The sequence below is a fragment of the Urocitellus parryii genome, chromosome 8, assembly GCF_045843805.1.
Source record: "Urocitellus parryii isolate mUroPar1 chromosome 8, mUroPar1.hap1, whole genome shotgun sequence".
NCBI classification, from domain to species: Eukaryota; Metazoa; Chordata; class Mammalia; order Rodentia; family Sciuridae; genus Urocitellus; species Urocitellus parryii.
Window position 1 is genome coordinate 52,911,897 of NC_135538.1, and position 22,998 is coordinate 52,934,894.

Genomic DNA, 22,998 nt, shown 5'->3' on the forward strand with positions numbered 1-22,998 from the left:
TTTATGAACAAGATTTCTGCATTTGTACTCCAACACACTGTTGGATGATTCATTTATTATGTAGAAATACTTCTTGGTGGAGAATGTTTGATGATGTAGAGGAGGGAGTAATAATAATTATTTTTAATTATTTTTGCAGCAGATGGTTTCAGTGTAACTAGTCAACACTGCTGTTCAGAAGTTCCATAATAGCATAGCACCAATGGACCTATTTATAATCAACAAAAATAAACTTGCTTAAATGCTCTCAATATTAGGAATCTTAAAAAGTGGGCCTCCTCATTATTGTGCTCTAATTTTAGATATCAACTCAAGACTGATGTCACAACTTATCACCCAGGGGTCTCTGTCTTCTCCACATCACAGGACAACAGCCAAGGCATTGCCTATCCCCTATGACATCATGTGTGGCCCTGGATCCAGCGGCCCTACCTATGTAACCCCATTCTACACTTCTAGACCTGCTTCTGACTTCTGTCAATTCCCAGAGCTATAACTGATTCTGGTAGCAAGGACAGGACACTGCATCCACTTCATCCTAGATAACACCCAAAGGCAACCAGAGTGGTCCCCGTGGTCAAGGTCTAACTCTGTCTTCTAGATCTAAGTGAGGATCAAAGATTGGACGGAGAATCACTATCTCGTAGCTTAGAAGGATGGTACCTGCTTGGGGATGATGTGGGCATCATTTATGTTTAATGCATATAATGTCAAAACATTAAGTATTAGATTTTTTCAAGTAAAAATCCTGGGTTTGAGAGGTGATTTTAAAGATATATCCACAAATTCTTTGATAGTTTTCCCATCAAGAGATGGGCCTTAATTTCTCTCTCCTGGGGTGTGATTGGACTTACTGGCTCACTTTTAGTGAATGGAATATGGGAGAAGTGATAAGATGTCACTTCTGAAATTAGGTAATAGAAAGGCTCTTACTCCCTCTCGGAGGGTTCGCTCTGGGGAAGCTGTCTGCCATGTTGTGAGAAAGCCTTGTAGAGAAGTTCACGTGAGTAAGCATGGGAGTGGATCTTCTGACCTGTCTACCAACAGCCATATGAGTGAACTTGGAAGCAGATACTCTTCCAGTTGCACCCTGCGATATTGGCAACATCTCGATGGCAGCTTGTAAGAATCTCTGAGCCAGAAGGACCCACCTAAGCTTCTCCCACTTCCTGACCCTCGGAAACTATGTGAGATAATGAATGAATGTTTATTGTTTTAACCTGTTAAACTTGGAGGATGCATTGTTCTGCAGCAATAGATAAGTAATATAGTTTGTAACTTGGTGTTGCCCTGACTCTTCAGTAGTCTAATATCCAGCTTTCCTAAGCCTTGACCCTTTTAGGAGTGGGAGGATACTGTTGTTCCTGTCTAAAAGCAATCCCAGTTGTCAGGGTGACATTTGATAACATTTGTTGTAACAAGAGCTATTCAAAACTCAGCTGTTGACCCAATTAATGTACCATAATTTCTATCATTTATTTAATGGGTAAGATTATTTATTTTGCTACGAACTATGAGAAGATGAGGTCTTGCTTTTTTGAGCATTTGCAGAAAAGACCCAGACTGGGAAAAACAGCTGGCCATGTAGACCCACACTGCTCCACTGGGCCAGTAAAAGGGCACCAGCAGAGACTGAAGGGCTTTAAAGAATCCAGACTCCTGCAAAATTTAAACCAAACGGAAACAAAGTGACAAAATCCCCAGCTAACAATGTACCTCTTTCTTATAGGTATAAAACACCTCTAAAACATACCTGGAGGCTCCGTGGATCCAGCAGCTGGGGCAGGCTGAGCTGTGAAGCAAAAATGCTCTTCCTGAGAGAGTTGCTCAGAGGTGGCAGCCCATGGCACATGCCATCAGTGACAGACTGGTAGGCGGGAATATTTCCAGCTGCCAAAAATGTTCTTCTAACAAGACATGGGGGGACATTTCATTGAAAACGATTACCAAATCTCCTAAAGCTCAAAGTTTCTTCAAAGCTACTGTAGCAAGACAAGGTGGGAGACAGTAACAGGTTTCTTCCTCAGCCACATCACCCCCTGCACCCCTTCACACACCACCCTTCATTCACAGAGATCACAGCCTACAGGGAGAGCTTGATGCATCTAGACTGTTGGATAGAACTTTCTACAGTGGTAACGTTCTAGATCTGTACTGTCCAATATACTTCCACAGGTGGCTATTGAACACTTGAAATGTGACTGCTGTGACCGAGGGATTAAATTTTAACTTTTATTTCATTTAAATTAATATTAATTTTAATTAAATAACCACATGCAGCTACCAAATTGGACAGTATACCTTCGGCTCTAGAACAAAAATATCAGAGTGTTTGTTAAACTATTTTAAGACCAATAGCTGAGACAACAATTCTTGATATGTAAAATCAAATTTTAAACCAAATAAACAAAGTCAGGGGTTATGGAGAGAAAGGTTTTTGTTTTGTTTTAGACAAAACTTGGCTTTGTGTATCAAGAACCACAAACCCTGGAGCCAAGAGCATGAAATTTATACCATAAGTGTAAATCAAATAAAGTAAGGAAGTATGCATGATAAATTAGGATTATTTTCTTGCCCAAAAGGAAATAAGAGTTTAGCAAGGAAGGAAAGACTGTTTCTAGAGTTTCTAGTGGATGCCTAAGAAAAGTGCTGACTCAGGGTGGGCTGGGGGAGGGTACCCCAGAGCACAAAGGACCTATTGCCTGGATCCTCCATGAGCATGGCCCAAGTCTCACAGACAGCAAACACCAAAAAGAAAAAAAAAAAAAAAAAAAAAAAGGAGATTAGCAATTCCCCAGGGAGGTGTCAGTGCTGATGGAAGTGAGGTGGCCTCTAGAGACTACAGACCCTCAGAGTGTGGGGGAAAGAACTTGGGAGTGCCTGAGCCCCTCATAATGGGTGTCCAGGAAGAGCGCTGAACAGTAGGCCAACAGAAGAGTCTGAGAGCGGACCAGCTGACACATACAGAGATGGGCGATGTAGCTCCTTCTCCCCAACTGCCAGGATGACTTATAAGCAGCCCCAAGAACTCAGATCACCTTTGAGGGGAAATGAAGAAGGAGAAGGGTATGGCGTGAGGCAGCCTATAATTAAGGTCCAATATTACCTGCTACCTTGACATCTGGCAAGTCAGAAGGGCCTCAAATGGTCTAACCACAAGGTCCCCTCCCATTCTGCACCCAGCAGAAAGTCCCCCTTGTCCAATAGCCCTCCTTATCAAAGGCACCAGGTGCACCTCCTGCTTATCCCCCCTCCCCCCAGTAGCAGTTTCGGTTTCCTGCCAGCGTGTGGAATTACTGGAACAAACCAATCAAAGCCTCCTGCGGGAACCAGGGAGCACCACACCCTCTGGAAGCTCCAGAGCCTGCCTCCCACAGGCCCTGCCCATTCACTCTGTGGCCCTGTGTGGCCTACAGGGCCTCTGTTCCTGGGCGGTGGGTACACATGCCTGATAAACTGCCGTCCATCTCCCCTGCCCACTCTTGGGTGTCTCCTGTTTGGCCATTACCACAGGGAAGAAGCTTCCCTCACCAACAGGTGAGTAGGAGGCCATTAAAACAAAAGAAGCAGGGAAGAACTTTGAATCAACTGATTTTAAATCTCAAGATGGCCACTTTTAATTTTCAACCATGACTCAATGACATGGTACTGACAAGTTTCATGTTTTTGCCATCAGCAGAAGTAGAGACTTCAAAGGCAAATGAAAGGAGCTCTTTATTTGCACACTAAACAATCACACTAGTGTAAAAACTCTTTTTATATGTTAATGAGTATTAATAATAAATATCTGAGTACTGAGACAATGGATAAAACTACTGATTTGTGATTTTTGCGGGGAGGTTTGCTAGGGATTGAACCCACAGCCTTATGCATGCAAAGGCTGTGTGCAGTTCATGTGCTTTGCCACTGAACTATATCCCCGGCCCTAAACCTACTGATTTATCATGATAGCTCAGAGATGGACCTTGGAGTTGCCCAAAGGATATATAAACATTTTCTTCTGCTTCTTTTCTCTTCATACTCAATGGGCCCTGCTGAGGAACCCATGATTTACTCAACACCCATGTGACTGGTCTATCAAGCACCCGGTGTCAAGGTGCTGTGCTGGGGACTGTTTGAGATGTAAGCAAGAGTCCCACACAGGCTCTGACCTTCCAGCCCAATAGAACCCAGTGAGGCAGAGCTGCGTGTACCAAATGCAGCTACCAAATTGGTTTAGACCTCCCGCTAAACTCCCAATGCACTTGGTACACGCACACCTCTCAGTGTGTATGCTTGCTTAAAATGATGGCATCCAAAAACATTCTAACAGAAACAGGCATTTTCAGCTCACATCAAGAGCACAGAAGCAGAGTATCCTGGCACAACCTCTCCCCACATGGCTCCTCTCATGTCATTCCTGTTCGCCTCTGCCACCAATCCACAGCCTTCTCTCTGTCCCAGCTTCCCCTGGGTCCTCTGTTCACATCTTACTTGCTTATTCTTTGACGTGCTCTCTTATCCTAGAAAATTTGTTCAGAACTTTTAAATGAACAATTGCCAGAAGTGATCACAATTCTTGGCAGAAATCTAGAGCCTCAGGCACAGCTTTGTGCTCATACGAGCTGAAATGGTTTGGATTTGGTTTAACTGTGTCCCCCAAAGTTTCAGTGTTGGAAGTTTGGGCCCCAGTGTGGCAATGAAAAGAGATGGTAGGACCTTTGAGAAGTGGGCCTAGTGGGAGGTCATTAGGTCATTGCAGTATGTCTTCTGAAGGCATTAACATACTTTTTCTCTGACTTCCTGTTTACTGATGTGATCTCTCCTGTCACTGTGATACCATGCACAACAAGGGCTTCACCAAAACCAAGTAGAAGCTGATGTCATGCCCTTGAGCCTCCAGAACTATAAGCTACATAAACCTTTTTTTTCTTTATAAAATATCTAACTTAAGGTATTTCAATATAGCAATAAAAATGAACTAATACATTAGGTCTATTAACACATAGATGCTTGGAGATTATTAGAAAAACTATCAATACAGTTCAGATATGAGTGTGTCTGTCATTCTGAGCTACAGAATCAAGTATGATGCACTCTCTAGAAAGACTCAAGCCAGATTATAGGCAACACTATTGATCAAATAGTGAATTATTCTTCCTTGCTCTCTCAATTCTTATCATGATCCTTCCTAAGATTCACCCCCACTCTACTAGAACTGCTTATTTGAGAACTGTACAATGTGATGCTACATAAAGGAATAGCAAGATGATAATTAACATCTTTAGTACTACATCCTTTTTGTTGTCTTCCCTCTCTATTGAAAGGTTTTCCACCAAACATCTATTAAGTATTTTCCTACTTTTAAGTCAATTTATGTCAATCTCCAGCCCAAGCTCTGAGCTGCAGGAAGGGATAAAGAAATATGATATGAAGGAAGACACAGGGCTATGGAGTCACACAGACTACAAGAATACAAATTCGACCACAACAAGCTGTGTGTGTGACCCTGGGCAAGTTAGGCAACTTTTCTGAATTTCTATCTCCTCATCTGTAAAAACAGATAAAATAATTCATTTGTACAAGATTGGCACACAGTAGTAACTAAACTAAAGCCAAGTCTTTGCATTCCCTTATCTCATGATGTTCTTATGATTCCAGTTAAAAATAAATAAAAATAAAAAGATTGTGACATTTTCTTTACCCACAGAACTTTTAGGTAAATATGTCTTTTTCCTTGAGAAAAAAATGATAATACTCACAAGACATTGTGATAACCCACTAAGACCCTCAGTTGGTGAACCCTGACCTGCATCTTCTGTGGGTGGGGTCTAACCAGTGCAGTGTGGCGGCAGCACCCAGGATGCTATGGGAAGCCATAGGAATGAAGGGCTGGCTTTCTGCTTGTGCACCTGCCACCGCCAGGCTTTAGTAAAGCCAGGTTTCCCCACAGCTCACTAAAATCCCTGAATTCCCCATACTGTCCCTAAGCAGTAGAGGGACAACTACCAACTGGCTCCTGTGTGACAGCCCCCTGGTTCAGGCCATAGGAACAGCTAACTCATGGGGCACATGCTGGAGTTTTCCTGGAGGCAAAGATACAGTACAACCTGCAGAATGGTGCTGAGAAAGCCAGGAAAAGTTATGGCTCTTTGGTTCTTAGATACTGGAGACTGTGGCCAAGGCCAAGAGCTAGACCTAGCTCCCCGGAGGCCTTCTGCATGTCTCCCAGAAACTCCCAGATGACCCAGAGACACAATTTAGCATCCTAAGTGTTTAGAGACACTTCAACTAGGCAAGCATGAAAATAAGAATAAATTAAAAAAAAAAAAAAAAAGAGAAACCAGCCAACAGTTCAGGACTGAGAGGCTTGTGCTACTCTGTGGCTTGCCCTTGAGGCCTTCCAGAGCTGGGCTTGCTGCAGGAAGTGAGAACGCCTTCAGGGTTTGTTCAGTTTTTCCTTCTTCCTTTAATCACTCAGAACATCAGCAGTACATTCTGACCAGAGGCACTATCCATGCCACATATTTAATTCTGTTCTATGGGTAACTTTGAAGGAATTTTTCTCCTCCCTCTATTCCTGAATTGCAAAGGAATTCCATCCTTTAAGTCAGAGAATGGCAAATTTTTGTTCAAAGGTCCAAATAATAAATACTTCTGGCTTTGTGGTGGACCCTATGGTCTTCACCACAACTATTCAACTCTGTGATTGTAGTGGCAAAGTAGAGACAACCCACAGATAAATGGGCATGGCTTTATTCCAGTGAAAATTCACATATGGACATGGTGTATGAAATCCATATAATTTTCATGTGTCATAAATATCATTTTCTTACTTATTTTTTTCCAACCATTTAAGCATGTCAAAGCCATCTTTAACCTACAGGCCATGCAAAAACAGGCAGGAAACTATGGCACTGGTTTTTTCAATTCCTGACCTAAATAAATGAGACTGGTTAGAACTGCAGCACTATCCTAGCATTTCCCTTCAACCATTTCCCTGGCATCACAGATCAGCTCAACCCTCAGGCATTTCTTGAATTAGCTAATAAATACCCCTGCAGGTTGATCCTGCTCAGAGGTCAATGATGAGCCCTGGGTAGTGGGATTCCAACCCATTAGTGGATAGGATGAATTTTCATCAGACCTTTGCCCAAGTGGCAGAGAGCAGGTCCACAGGGGAAGTGTGAAGTGTTTTGTGCTTGGAAACACGTGTCCATTGGGCAACTCAATAGAGTTGAGGGAAATGAGAGTCAGATTTTTGGTGACTCTACAGGGCTGTTGTCCTTTTGTCCTTGAGTCATATCCTCTTTCCTCTCCCCCCCCAAATCCATGGAAGCATGTGTTGTTCTCATTCGAGGTAAGAGTTCAGTTCTTTTAAAACTCTAAAGACGTCAGCTTACATGGGCAGAAAGTTCCTCAGGCAAACAGTCTTATTTGCTCAGTCTTGCTGAGCTCTGGGGAGGGCCAGGGAACTTCCCCAAGCTTCTAATCTTCTTTTGATTGTTTAAGGACTTTCCCTTGTTTGCAGGATCAGTGCTAAGTAAAATGACCCAGAGTGATGACATTTATCTTTCTGCTTTTCTTTCTCTTCTGTTTCCTGCCTTCTTTTTGGAGTCCCCTTTTCTACTCAGGCGGCTGCTCAGAATCCAGCTTAGTTCTCAGGCTTTGGAGGGAAACACCCTAAGGTTCTAATGGTCACCTGCTGCTTCCTGGCTGTGCAATTCCAAACACAACCCCAAGAGCTCTAAAGAAGGAGGTCAGGGAAATGCAACAAATGAGGGCCCACAGGGGTATGTGTGCCGCCTGGGTGGTTCCCTCTGAAAGATGCTGGAAAAAGATACAGGACCCAGTGCCCTCCATTTCTGTGGAAGGAGTGTGCCAGGACAGAGCAAGCCCTGGCAAAGCAATGGTACGGGACAGAATGGCTCCCTTGGGAATAGAGGACCAGAATGATTCCTCTGAGGCTAGAACCCAAGCAGGACTTCTGGGGGGATATTTCTGTTTCTTCACCATAACTAAATCCCTTACAAAGGTTGACCTTGGCCTATGGAATGGGCTCTCCTTTAGTGAAGTCTACCTGCTTCACTAAGCTGCAGCTCAGGAGCTGTTTGTTAATATGGAGACATTCATGTGATTTTTTTTTTTTTTTTTGGGTCCTGCTGAATTTACATCCTAAATACAAATTCTCTGACAGAGTAAAAAGAAGAAAAAAAAAAAAAAAGCAGCAGAAAAAATATAGTTCATTCAGTATAATTGTCACATTTCCATTCTTGTTGGATGCCCAATGCTAATGACGGGAAACAGTTGTAATCCATGGGCAGAGCCCCTCAATACTCACATGGGGGAATTAATCAAAAGAAGTTAATAAATTTTGACGATTTAAGAATAAGCAGAGGGCTAGGGCAGTGACTCATCGGTAGCACACTTGCCTGGCATGTGTGAGGCACTGGGTTCAATTCTCAGCACCACAAATAATTAAATGAAATAAAGGTCTATCAACAACTAAAAAAAATATTAAAAAAAAAAAAGAAAGAAAAGAAAGAATGAGCAGAAATGCTCAGGTCCGAATCTCTTCCCCTCCCATATAAAATTTAACCTAAAAACATTGTAAATCTTTATCTAAACTCAATCCAAAGTTCATCAGAATTATGATTAAGGAGACATATAAAAGATTCTTTTTTTAAAAATAATTCAGAGTACTTAACAGGATAGTTACTACAAGAACAGAAGTAGATGTATTTACTTATAAATTTAATTCCATTAACTTCAGAAGTGCAGTGAAAATTCTGTCCCTTTGAAAGGTAAATAAAAGTCGGAAAAACTAAATAAGACTCTTAGAAATAATCTTCAGAAGTACAAAAATTTTACTCCCAATAAAACAACCTGAACAGTGAAAGGAGTTGTTATATAAACTGCCTTGGAATTAAGTTTAATAAAATCAAAATACAACACCAGTGAAACTCCACGTCACGTACAACTACAAGAATTTGAATGAAGTATACTTCATGTATGTATAATATGTCAAAATACATTCTATAGTCATATATATCTAAAAAGAACAAAGAAAAAAAAAGATTATTAAGCCTGGCATGGTGGCGCATACCTGTAATCCCAGCAACTCAGGGGGCTGAGGCAGGAGGATTGTGAGTTCAAACCCAGCCTCAGCAACTTAGCAAGGCCATAAGTAACTCAGCGAGACCTTGTCTCTAATAAAAAAATATTTTAAAAAGGGCTGGGATGTGGCTTGGTGGTTCAATTCCTGGTACCAAAGAAAAAAAGAAGAAGAAGAAGAAGAAAATTAAAACACATTCTGCAGGGACAGCCTTCACAGCAGGACACGTTTTGTAGCAAGCATTCTGGATCTGGTTGCACCCCAGGCTATTTTAAGCTCATTATCTAATCTTGCCAAGGGAGTCCTCCCTAGATGGTCACTCGGCAAACACCTGCCCAGCAGAAGTTACTAGGCCAGAATAGCCCTCCAGCCCTTACCGGATGAGATGCCTCACTGCAGCATCGAATTGCAGAAACATAACATCCCTGCGGAGGAGGAGGGCCTGGGCCACCTGGGTCGGGTCCTGGGGGCTCTTGAGGCTGTCAAGCATTTTCTGCAGCTCTTGAAGCTCAGACCCTAGATGATGGACGTTTGAGTCAGTATGAAATATAGGCTACCACTGCTAACCTAGGGAACCTTCATTTTACTCCCCAAAGTTAACCTGTCACCTGAACAGCCTTCCCTTTCTTTGTTGGTGGATGTACTAATTATATGTTTTGCAAGGTCAGCAAAGCATTGTGCTCTAGAACCTAAGGTCTCATTTATCTTTCCTTCCTTCCTCCCTCCCTTGGAAAGATAAAAACTTGCTTTGCTTTTTAGCACAGTAAGAACGTGCTGTTGAAAGAAAGTTTAAAACTTACTAGCCTATGGTCTCAAAATAGAATGAAAAAGAGAAATTACAAGCAATGGGAAAGTACAGTCCTCAGTATATCCATCAGGAACTTGAAATTATTATAAATTATAAACTAGCTCTTATTTTCATTGCCATTTTATCCAAATCAGCCTTCTCAGTCACTAGCTCATGGACTAAAAAAGACTCAAAGCCATTCAAAGCAAGAAAGAAAAATATGCATATATACATATACACATATATACAGACACACATACATACCTTTCTAGGGGATTCTAGCCATTTTAGGAATAGGTGTGGAAGACCTCTACTTGGCTACTACAAGAGTAGGCTCCATATAAATACGTCCATATATATTTTAGATGGAAGTTTAGCTTAAGGGCCCTTTGGAACACTCAGTGCCAAGTGAGGAACCTGGCCTGCATCCGGGGATTTCTGACATTGGCACAGGGAAAGAGCTGACCAGACAGATTGGGAGAACACAGAAAAAAATAATGAGCTCTTTGGGGGGGTCCACACTTGCAGGGCTACCAGAATGTCAGTTGATATAAAATGCTGTCAACTCCCTGTGAGGAGAGTGATAGCTCTCTACCCTGACAGGACATCCCTGTAATGGGAAGAAGGACTGAGGAAATTGATCACTATCCCCAGTAGGCAGCTGAAAGCAGGAGTAACAGGGAAGACCCACAGGGCCCTGCTGGAGTTGCCCTACCTTGGCAGCTCATCCAGACCCAAGCCGCCATGTTCCTAACCTGATGGGTACTGGGTCTCTTCCTCTTTTACCCACTAGGAGAGTGGAGGACTGTGGGTATGAGGAAGCTCTCTATGGTGGCTCAATCTGGGCAGATCCAGGGCTGAGAACTGTCACTGATACTTGCAATGCATTCTCTTGGCTGTAGGAAAAGATGAGCACTATAGATTTCATATCCATTTGGTATTTTACACACAACAGAAAAATGATTTTAGGGTTGTTGTTGTTGTTGTTGTTGTTTTTCCAGCCACCAAATAATTGAATCCAAGCATCAGATTTTTCTTATGATTCCTCTAAATCTGATGGTCCTATTGGGCTGAATAGAAGTGTCTACCAGAAGAAGAGTGGCATTAGAGAAAATTGTGCAAGAACTTTTGTGGGAGTTGGTGGGAGGAGGGGAGGTCATTTGTTGACCCACTCCTGGTGGTCACTGTTGAGGTGAGCCTCATTTGCTCAGGGCCTAGTGTGTTTGGTTTATAAGAAATATATACTCTTGTCAGACTAAACGGTGACCAGGGGGAAACAGTTATAATCCTCTAGAGTGACACTGAGAAAAGAAGAATATAAAATTGCACATGCTTTAAAATGCTATAATATGTAAAAGTAAAATATATTTGAGCAAGGGCTAGGTGGGAGTGAAGAGAAATAAAAATATTTTGCTTGTGAGATTGGATGGATGATAGGTGATTTTCCTCTTACCATTTCCACTATTGTGCTGTTTATACCCTTTTGCATGTGATCACTCTCAGCAAAATAGTTATAAAAACTTGCTTTTTTTTTTTAGCTGATATGTGGAATTATCATTAAAATACAATTGGGGATGTGGGAATACGAATACCTTTCCTTGGTTATATACTGATTTTAAAATATTCACTGTGAGCCAGGTGTGGTGGCACACACCTGTAATCCCTACAACTCAGGAGGCTGAGGCAGGAGGATCTCAAATTTGAAGCCAGCCTGGGCAATCACAGTATCCCTGTCATTCCATGAAGACTCAGAGTCCAGTGTTCTTTGTTCCTGGTTTATCTTGAGAGTTCCTGAAATTCTAAATTCAGTGTGTCCTATGTGGGCTCTAATTGGCCTTCTAATCCTTTACAAAGAAATCTCAGTGTCAACTCCCACATTCTGATTACATCCTGTTTCACACTGACTCCAAAAGGAGTTGCTGGCTTTCAGTGAAGGAGAGAATTTGGCAGGATCCACAGTGGTCCACAGCATCTAAAAGTTGCTTCTTTCAGAGGACCAAAAGATAAAATCCTGAGTATCCCTTTAAGAAATATTTTAAAGCATTCATGTCCATAAAAGTCATTTTATCTACCTCCAAATAGCTCTGAAAAGGAACAGATTCTCACTTCATCTTTTACCTTCATTCTCCCTGCCTGGGAATCAGGCCAGGAACTAATTAGCTCAGCCTTTTTAAAAAGATGATTATCTTGGTATGGGATCTCTCTCTCTCTCTCTCTCTCTCTCTCTCTCTCTCTCTCTCTCTCTCTAATTCAATTCAATATGCACTTTATCTATTTTTAGCAAATCAGAGCATGCACAACTTTGAACGTTTTTCCTGGAGCATGAACACTTTTACTTTGAACATGCCAAGGTGCGCATCTCTAATTGCACATCTTGCAGAGCCTGAGCCCCACATATCTCCATGATTTCCAGGTTTACAGCATGTCAGCACAAGAGAACAATCTCCCTCATCCTGAAGTCCAAACACTGGATACTGGTGGCCCAGAAGGCTCACTTGCCATGAGCAGTCCTGCCTGCCACCTTGGCCTGAGTCCTTTCCTTCTCTTGCTGGGACTGTCCCTCCTGTTTTCTCCTCTGATCCAAGTCAACTCCTCCACAGGTTGGGACAAAGGTCCCCAGATCATCTTCCTACAGGATCTGCTTGGGCACTCCTTGCTCCCAGCTGCTCCAGGACTTCCTGTGCTGGGACTTCACTTGGAAACAAGATCCTGGCTCTCTCTGCTTCTATCTTATCTCCATGTAATTATGGCCTCCCATCTGCAGGGCAGGAAGGACTTTTTTTTTTTTGTGGCCCACTTCCTTTCTCCTATCCCTTATGGGAGGCCCAGCCCACACAGCCTCCCAGAAAGTCCCTAAGAGGGTAACAGAACCACAGTAGTAGGAAAAGATCTGGAGTGCTTTGGAAACTTTCTAATCTTTTGATGCTTATCTCAAAGACTTGCTAGTTCTTTTGAGAGCTTATCAGTCTGCAACAATTCTGTGTCTTCTGCTGAGGTGACACCAATGCCACCCACCCTTGTTTGCCACCCCTCTTCTTGCTGCCTCTCCTCAGATGGGTGTCCATCTTCTTCTCAAGTCACCACTTACGTTCTTCTCTGTGTCCCACGTGACAATGTTTACAAAGTCTGTTGTCTGTTAGCACAATGCAGATCTACCAGCCACCAGCTCCATGGTTGACCATATTTTTTTGTGTTGCACAAAGGGGAATAAAATCAGATTATATTACACTTGTTTTAAAAACACTAGGTTTAAATAGGCCTATTACCTCATTTCTTAGGCCTTTCTCTACCTATACTATGTAATAGTATTCTGCTGTTAATTGATTAATATTTCTCTGCTTCTGGTAAACCCCACTTACAAGATGCTATTTTGTAATATCTTAGCATCCTAGTAAGATACTACATTTTATAACCTGGTGCAGAATTAGAGTTCACTGATTAGCAGGACATATGACACTACAGCCTCAATCATTCTTATCACAGAACTATCAGGTGGTTGTTCACTATCTGGGGCTGTCAGCAAGCTTCTTAACGATGAGTGCTTGGCTCTGACCTTACACTGTGAGTTCACAAAGAACAGGAAGGAAAAGAGAATGAGACAAAACTCATCTTTACTGCAACCTTATACATCCTTCTAGAATGTTATAGACTTCAATCCAGAGAATATCTCTATGAGACAGGCATTATCACCCCATTTTATAGATGGATAAACAGAGACCCAGGGAGTAAAGTAATCATTAGCAGAGGCAGGGTGCAAACCTGAGCCACCTCCTGACTTCGTATGCTCTATGGCTTAGCTCATAGATGTGGGCTTCATCAGGTGAATGTGAGTGTGGAGACAGTATATAAGGGGACTTTTCCTTTGCCCTTTCTTATCATTGCTGTTTGTGAGAAAAATGTTATGGTTCTGTCTTTCCAAGTATTAAGAGCATTGCAGAATTCCAACTGAATATTGAAGGTGATTTTAACCATCATTTATCACTTACCAATGTCCTCTGTTCCTCCCCAGTCTCCCCTCAAAGGATCAGGGCTTACAGGAAATTCAAAGCCTGCTGGACAATTGCCGAGTTGAACAAAACTGAAAAGGTAGGCCACAATGTCATGGAAGGAAGCCATCAGCTGTAGTGTTAGCGTTAAGGCTCTAAAAGCTTCCTGTGGGGAAAATCAGCACAAGAAAAGAAGTTTCAGGAAGTTTCTAAGAGGCATATAAAATATTTGAGTATGATGGGAACAGTATCTTTAAACGAGATGCATGCAGTCAACCCCCAGAATCCACAGGGGATTGATTCTAGGGCCCCTGTGGGTACCATAATGTGCAGATGCTCAAGTTCCTTATAAAAATGGAGCAGTATTCACATATAACCCAAGTACATGCTCCCATAAATTCTAAATCATCTCTAGAATACTTATAGTACCTAATACAATATAAATGCTATGTAAGTAGTTATGCTGTGTCATCCAGGGAATCAGGACAAGAAAGAAAAACTATATGTTTTAGTACACATGAACAAGAATATTTTTTTATTAGTTCTTGGTTGAATTTTTGAATCCACAGATGCAGAACCTGTGGTCCAGAAGGCCCACTGCATTTAAATAAACATTTTCACAGTGTACACAGGATAATATCTGAGAAAGAAAACAATAAACCTATTCATAAGCCAGGATTATATGTTTTGGGACAAGGGCCCCCCTGTGAGGGGTTAAAGAAATTTGTTTCTTTTTGTTTAATGTTACTGGTGGCCATGAATACATCAAAATGTATTTGTATGACCATCAGTGAATTATAAGGCTCACAAACAAACTCATAACATTGTCCTGAGTGAATACCTGTAAGCAAAACATAGATCTTTTCTCTAAACAGGGTTTCACTTACAAAGAAAAATCAAAAATATTTCTGAAATGCCGTTTCCATCATTGCACTTTTATCTGGCAAATGCTTACATGTTATGTGTTTCTATATTTACTTCTTTTTTTATATGATTACCAATATTATTATCTTATCAGTAAGTGAGGTATATAGAACAACCCCTCAAAAAACAGTAAGCAGCTGAGTTACTGTGTGAACCCAACTGTTCATTAGCTTCAGGGCATAAAGGTGGGGTTTTACTCAAGGATTTGGGAGGAAATTGAGGATTAATAAGGAATGTCAGAAACCTGAATTAATATTCATTAATGACCAGGGCTAAAGAGAATTCATGAAATAAAAAGGTTCTAGAAAAATTAAAGTAGTCAGAAGTATTAGTCGTGAAAAGATTTCTATTAGATGTCTTTGAAAAAAACAAGAAATGTTCTCTCCAATTAATGTGCTTCACATGAGACATTAAAAAAACAAAAAAACAGCCAGTTTCCATTCTGGTGCACGAAATAATACAAACCTTTTCTGGCAGAGTTTTGAACATAACCAGCACTTCGGAAGGATGGGGGATGTACCATAAATTGAGGAGGACTTTTCCATCCGCTGACAGCAAACATGGAGGCCAGGGCTGAGAACTCCTGTAGCATTAGAAGAAAGCAGCCAAAGCAGAGCATTTCCCTCTAACCCAGAGGCACCCTGAACTGTTCAGACCACCACCCACAGACCACACAGGACTGTCACCACAGGCCCAGCGTCCAAGCCCGAAGCAGCAGCCTCCTTGTCCACTGGCTCCCAAGTGGCCAGAGTTATTTATAAACAACTCAACAGAAGAGGAGCAGTTGGGCTGATTTTAGCCTGAGCTGTGTGGGAGGAAGGCGTGGGTATGGAGGGCGGGAAAGGTGTGGTAAGAAAAGAAAGGAAGGGCCATCCTGGGTGTAACACATTTTGTGTCCCTTGATGCTTCTGACAACCTTACGATGGATCTATTTTTGTTCCTATTTCACAGCTGAGGAAATTGAGGCTTTGAGAGGTTAGGGAGGTCCTGCCTACCCAGCTCCTAAGAGATGGAGTTAGGATTTAAGTGCACATCTGTCCATCATGTTTCTTGCCAGGTTCCCCAGCGTCTGGTCTTCTTTTCTTCTTTCTCCTGTCTGCTCTCCTCTAACTACTGAGCACTTGTTAGGCAGCAGTTTTGCTGTCTCTATAGCATTGCAGGCCTACACACAAACACACCATCCATCTATGTCTGGCTTAGGGATTCACACAAGCCTAGCATCCTTGAATACCCCCCTGCTGGTCCCCAGAGCAACCACCTGACATGAACATTAGTGAGTGTCTTGCTGTTCTTTGTAGTTTCACCATAAATGGACACACCAGTAAGAGATATTTTGCTAGGTTTTGCCTGTCTTACAACTTTCATGCAGATGAAAGCTCTTGAACTGTATACCACAGCCCCAGGATGGAGGTGGTCTCCTGACCTGGTTTTTGTGTCATCTCAGAAGTGAGGCAGCCCCGATAAACCCACTTGAATGGCTCTGGTGCCATCAAGTCTAAACAAAAAATAAATAGGGCTGGGGATGTGGCTCATTGGTTAAGTAAGCACCCCTGGGTGGAATCCCTGGTACCAAAAAAAAAAAAAAAAAAAAAAAAAAGAGGTAGTTAGTGGTGCTTTACAAAGTTTGTTGTGATTATGCTAATGTGGGGGTATCTGGCATCTGTGGCCAGGGGTGGATGGGAGCCAAGGGACGCACATGGAGCTCTCAGAGAAACTGGCTAGGAACTAGGGACCTGAATGCATTGAGAGGATGGCCTAGAATTGAGGAGTATGCAGCAGGACCAGAGACCAGTGCCATCTCAGAGACAAGCAGCTGAGGCAGGGTGCAGTGAGGGTGGAGGCCCTCCCTCCCACACCGCCCCCACCCAGGGCGCCAGAGGTCAGCAGTGGATGTGGCGGGGAATAACAGATGAGCACTTGGTGCAGGGCCCTCAGCTCCAGAGATGCAAGGTGATGCAAGGCCACAGACTGAGTCCAGTCACACTTCTGGGTTGCAGCAGCCAGCCCAAGGCCCGCAGGCCCCTGGGCTGAGACTCAGACCTTTGGGCTTCTTAATTTCGATATTCAATGTTTCTTTTGGATTAAGCTGGATTTGATTTGTTCCAGGACTGGAATAATCTGAATGTCATTATTGAGAAAAGGAATTCTCCAAACTAAGACTGTTCTTTATCCTGAGCTGAGAGTTAACTGATTAAAACCCTGAGACTTGAAAGGTAGACATAAGGCCAATGCTTTGTTTCAGGATGAGTTTTAATGATCTAACAACTCTCATCTTCAGAACATTTGAAACTGAAAATATTCAGCACTTAGTTAAAATGAGCTACATTTTTCTTCAATAAGTGAGAAGGATCATCTGAATATCTCCAAGAGACCCAGAAGTAATTTTATTCCTCATAGGCAATTATCAGACAAGGCAACAAATGTCCCTACAGTTTCCAAGGTACTCGCTAGAAGGTGAGACTCTCCCATTGAGTCTGGCTATGGACAATGGATATGGAATGGAAATTAAGTACAAATGTGAAAGAGGCTTAAGTAATGGGATCACTAGGGTCTAAGGAATAAGGAAAAGCAAGAATCTACAAACGATGCCCTGACTCTGGCTTTGGGGATGGGGGTTAGAAATTGTGTGGTCCTTTAACACAATGGACACAGGATTGGGGCAGAAGAGGCGAGGAGCTCAGTTCTTGCCTTTCTTGACTGAGCTGGTCTGAGGCACTACCAGCTAAGGCGAAGCCATTTGAAGCTCTGGAGCTGTGGGGATTCAGAAGTCATTGGCAAATGGACCTTAGCTACTGTCAGCAGAGTGATTGAAATTGCTCAGGACTGTGGGGGAGAGGGAGCAGAGTGCAGATGGCAGAAGATTCAGGAGGTTGGTGCAGGGAAAGTAGCCTGACTCTCAGACCCACAGGGAGCCTTGCCCCTCCCCCTTGTGAGTGGCCCATGGACTACCTGGCCTGCTCAACATGGTCCCCTATTACCTTTAGTGACTCTCAGCTGTCCACTCCTGGGCCACATCCTAGACTTTATCATCACCTGGAGCCATTTCACTTCCAAAGCCTTAGCTTTCATTTCTAGCATTCTCCCTCATACAGTGCCATTAACTCTCCTTATCCCCATAAAATATGCTCCTTGACATCACCCAGTCCTCTGGCCTCCCTTTCCTGTTGTCAGTTCTTTTCTGACTTCAATCCCTTCCCTTCCCAGACTGGATCTGACCGTCCATGAACTACATGAACGACTCTCTTGCCTGCACCTTTGATTCTCTATTTCTTTATCCTCGTACCCCATCTACCTAGCAAAGCCCCCACTGTGGGTCCTTCCAACTCCTCAACTGTCTGCTTCTACTTGCACACTGCTAAACACAGCTGGAGGAAATCACACTACTAATTATATTGATGCACCAACAAGAAAATGATTTCCAGCTTGAGCTATGTCACCCTGGGACAAACCTTTTTTTTTTCCCCCTTTGATCAGTTGTCATGCCAATTTCCTTGTTCAATAATTCCAAGTCTTCTTTCAGCCCCATAACCAGTTCCTGCCGGTAAGTGATGACATAGTTTGGTATTGAACTAAAGGCCACTGGCTAGAACTCCCTTCACTCCCTTCTGACCCCTCCCCTCCCCAACTCCCCATCCTCCCTTTGCATCAGGGTCAAAGTCACAGAGGCAGACCTGGGACATAACATGAAAGACCACCTCAAGGATCTTACATTCCAGAGACAGCTGGACGTGCAAACATGACACGATGGTAGAACCTGGCACCACAGAAATAGACCAAGGAGCAGAGAGCATCCAGAATAGTTAGCCCCTGGGACTGTTGGGAGATTGGGGGAAGAAACTGACAGCCGAAGCTTCCGAGCTGTGATTTATTATCTCTTCATCCCCTTTGCTTCCCATTTAAAGAAAATTGTGGTAAAATTCATATAGTGCCATTTTACCATTTTCCACTCTTGAGTGTATAGTCCAATGGTACCAAGGACATTCACATCAATACTACATCCATCTCCAGAACTTGAAAAAAAAATCTTGCCAAACTGAAACTCTGTACCTATTAAACAATGATGGCACTGCTACCCTTTTATTCGCCCAAGCCAGAGTCTCTGGAGGAAATGCTAGACTCCTTCCTCCCTCATCAGTCTGGCTCCTGGCCTCACTGATTTCACCTCCTAAGCCTCCTGGTTAATCCAATTTCAGGAACTTCCTAAGTAGTGCCACTGATAATCATCCTGCTCCCCTTCTTACTGTGACCTGAAGGACAAACACCAGTGTTCTGGATCTTGTCCCACTTCCCATCGCCGTCCCCACACTGAGGTCCACAGACCATCTCACATCTCTGTGCCTTTATCCATGCAGCTCTTCCAGCTTATCATTCCTCAGGCCTTGGGTTAAGCAGCCCTCTTCCCTGAAGCTCTCCTAGTTCCCATCCTGTTTCCCCAATCCTTCTGATAATCCTGTTCCCTGGTGATGCCTTCATTAAACGTTTACTTTATTCTGTTCTTTATCACAGTGCACTGTTGCTGTCTGTCTCTTTCCCCTTGTTGGACAAGGATCTTGTCTATTACATTGTTCTACAGCACTTGGCACCAACATCGCCATGTGTTGTGCCTCCAGGCAACCAGCAGTGGCCAAGAGCCCAGCCTGTACCTTTCCTGCCAGGCTCTGCACCCTGGTGTGGAGCTACACCTGCCCCCAGAGGAAGGGCTGTCTTCCTCTAATTTGCACAAAGTAGCTGTATGTGATGCCAGCAGCTCTGCTTGTCACATGGCAAGGGTTCAATTAATAGTAGTGTTCTCTCTGAGGGCTCTCTTTGCTCTTTTAGCAGCCAATGCTAATGCCCCTGGGAATGCGGCTGAGAGTCATCCTAGTCCTCTGATTGTAGCCTCCTCTGAAGTCTTGAAGGGAAAGGAAGCCTCGAGGGACTTCTGAGAACAGAGATCCCTCTGGCTCCTCCTCTACAGGGGCTCTGGTTTAGGGCAGAGTCTCTGCTAAACCATATACAGTACATTACAACCTTCCAGGCATTAAGTTGCATCTTGGCATTTTAAATCTACAGAACTTCTGGAGCTCTTCCAGGGATGGCAAACACATACAGGAAGGCTACCTTTCTCCCTTTCCTGGACCATAGCAGACATTGCCAATCAATCACCACACTCTCACAAACATGAAATGTCTCAGAATCCTCAGCAGGGCCACTAAATTGTTGGAACTGACATTTCAAATAAAACTTACTTTTCTTCAATGTAGCCCAATCTGTTATTCTGTGAATGAGATGAGGGCCTCTTTCCTCCATGACCCTTGCTCTCAACTCTGTCCCTTATCTCTAGTTAACTTCGCTGTAATGATCCCATTTATCACTTTACAAGCTGTCTTGAAACTGGCCCCTTTTGGAAAGTCTTTCCTCAGCAGTCCTATTTCTTGGAATCATCCTTTACATACCTTAGCACTAAGATTCCTAATGTGTTTAACTTCAGAGAACTGCTTCAATGTCCTCACTTGAAAGAAACCAAAGTCCCAAGTTTCGAGATAAGTGATTTGCCTAAGACCTCAGTTCAACACTAGGGGAAAATCCAAATATTCTAACTCCAGGCTGTGGTTTTCTCTACGAGGACACCTTCTCGTGACTCACAGCTATGATTTGGATATGGTTTGAGTATGTTTCCCTAAGGGTTCATGTGTTGGAGGCCTGGTCCTCAGGGCGGTACTACTGGGAGGTGATGTTTAGTGGGAAGTCCTTAGGTCTGCTGAGGGTATCACCTCTGAAGGGATTATAGGGCCCCAGTCTCTCTCTGTCTTCATTTCCTATTGTGGAGAACTAGGGATTAACCCTGGGGTGCTCTACCGTTGAACTACATTCCCAAATCTTTTTATTTTTCTTTTATCTTGAGATAGGGTCTTGCTAAATTGTTGAAGCTAGCCTCCAACTTGTGATCCTTCTGCCTCACCTCCCAAACTGCTGGGATTACAGGCATGCACAACCATGCCCTGCTGCTTTTGAGCTTTTTGATGTAAGGTCTTCCTCATACACGTACTCCTGCTATGATGTGGTGCTGCAAGAGGGCCCTCACCAAAACTGTGCTGTTGGTGTCGTGCCCTCCAAAACTTGAGCTAAATAAATTTCTTTAAAAAATAAAGTTAGACTGCCTCAGGTATTTTGTTATAATTACACAATATATTTATTTGTTTGTTTATTTATTTATTTTTAAATCAGTAGGTACCCAGAGCATGGAACCAGACTCTGAAGTTAGAAAGAATCCAATCGTACTTTCACCAAAGTTTCACATAAGAAAGAAGTTCCTTTCTCTATACTCCTATAAATATTCCTATAAATGAGTATATTAAAAGAGAGTTTAATATATCCAGAGAGTTTAGGAAAAGGAGGGGATTCCGTGGAGAAACAGTCTACCAGTCACAGCTCATCCACTGGTCACCCATTTTGCTCACAACTTCCTGGCCCAAGGTTTTACCCTGATGTTATCACACATCAACCAACCAGATAATTCAGGGACCAAGGCTCTCCAGAGTAGATAACTGTTTCCCTTAATCTTTAGAAAACATAGTCTCCTACAAGAAACAATAAAGAAATAGAGCAAGATCTAAAAGTTAGATTTTTCCTCCTCTTTGCATCCTGACCTTCTTATCTGGTTGCTGCAAATTAAACACATCAAAAACAAAAATAGGCTTCTTAACCCATTTCATCATAATCACAAATGCAGTGGATTAGATTTCTGGAAAGAACTTTAAAAGTTTGATCTCAAATGTAGATTAGCTTTATAAATGGTCAATGAGGTAAGAGGGCGACAAAATAATGGAATTAAGAACACTTAAAGGATTTATCTATGACACTTTGCATGACAAAAATGCTTTTCAACCTTACGGAGCAGCAGATATTCAGGCAAACCCTTTAGAAAAATAGCATCTTTGCCCCACAGTTCTCTCAAATGCATTCTTCCATTAGGTAAATCCTGTAATCTATGCAAATGAAAGCACTGGCTGAGCTCATAGAACAAAACACTGCTATCTACAAACTAATTCGCCTTTTAAGTGTGGAGATGGACCCGGCCACTGTTTGGCTGGTCAGCTGTCATTCAGTCAAGAGCTTGAGGATTTCAACCTCTTTCATTCTAGTCTAGCCTCTACCATTTCATTTTCTTGGGGAACTCCAACATTCCTGTCCATTCCTCTTTGAATTCCTCCAGAGGCCCTGAGTAGTTAAACATTCCCTCATAGGTCTTTGTACACACCTCTAATGTGTTATCTCTGGAGTTACTTGTTTGTTTACACAGCTTTTCCCAACTAGATGGAATTTATTGCCAGAACCAATGACTTATCCTGTAAATGCCAGTGCCTGGCATTTAAGTAAACACGGAATAAATGATAGTTGAATAGCACATGCATGCATGAATGAATGAATGAGTGCGTGAATGAGTGATCTGATACAAATGATCTCTTAAATCCCTTCTATCTGTCCAGTCCATGATCATATTTTTGTATTCCTCTTACTCAAACTCTCCATGATCATATTTTTGTATTTCTCTTACTCAAACTCCAGAAGCAGAAACAGAAGCAGAGGTTAAGCTTACTCTATAGGGTGTGTTTGCTTCTCCCTGGAGACTGTATACTATATAACACACACAGACACACACACAGACACACACACACACACACACACACACCCTTTTTTTTTTTTTTTTTTTTAAGGAAATGAGGTTACTAACTGCACAGGTATGCTAACTCCTCCATCCAGGAAGGGGGTGGGGGTGAACTCTTAAGCAGGCTGAGTTAAAGTCATTCAGAAAACCAGATAAAGCCTTATAAGAATATATGAAGCAGCTGTGCTCTGTCACTATACCTATATCTACATTTGTATCTGTATGTCTGTCTCACCAGAAGAAAACAGGACACTTAATTTGTCCAAGGCACTGGCATATCATTGTTTTTTTCTGCGTATTTCTTCTAGATTATTATTATATAATTATATTATTATTATAGAATATGTGAATCTATGACAGCTCAAAATCAAACTTACTTTTTTGTTGACTTATTTTACATGCTAGCTATGTAAATGGTTGTGACTAATGAAAATGAGCTCCCCAGGAGAAAGTAAAACTATACTGATTAAAAAAGCAGTCAAACAGCTCATAAACAATGAACTTCTTTTGGATTCAAATACAAAAATGCTTTTTTTTCTTAGCATGCTAAACTTTTTCT

General features: G+C 42.5%; 1 protein-coding gene across 1 annotated transcript in view; it reads right to left on the reverse strand.

Annotated features, from left to right (window-relative positions):
- Positions 1–22,998, reverse strand: part of LOC113183360 (uncharacterized) — a 137,263-nt gene that overhangs the window by 38,990 nt on the left and 75,275 nt on the right. Inside the window, exons 25-29 of the mRNA XM_077801484.1 lie at positions 21,421–21,423; positions 15,257–15,374; positions 13,868–14,033; positions 9,472–9,610; positions 1,754–1,904 (exon numbers count right to left, since the gene is read on the reverse strand). Coding sequence (XP_077657610.1) covers positions 1,754–1,904; positions 9,472–9,610; positions 13,868–14,033; positions 15,257–15,374; positions 21,421–21,423 — 577 coding nt within the window. The remainder of the gene's footprint in view (positions 1–1,753; positions 1,905–9,471; positions 9,611–13,867; positions 14,034–15,256; positions 15,375–21,420; positions 21,424–22,998) is intronic.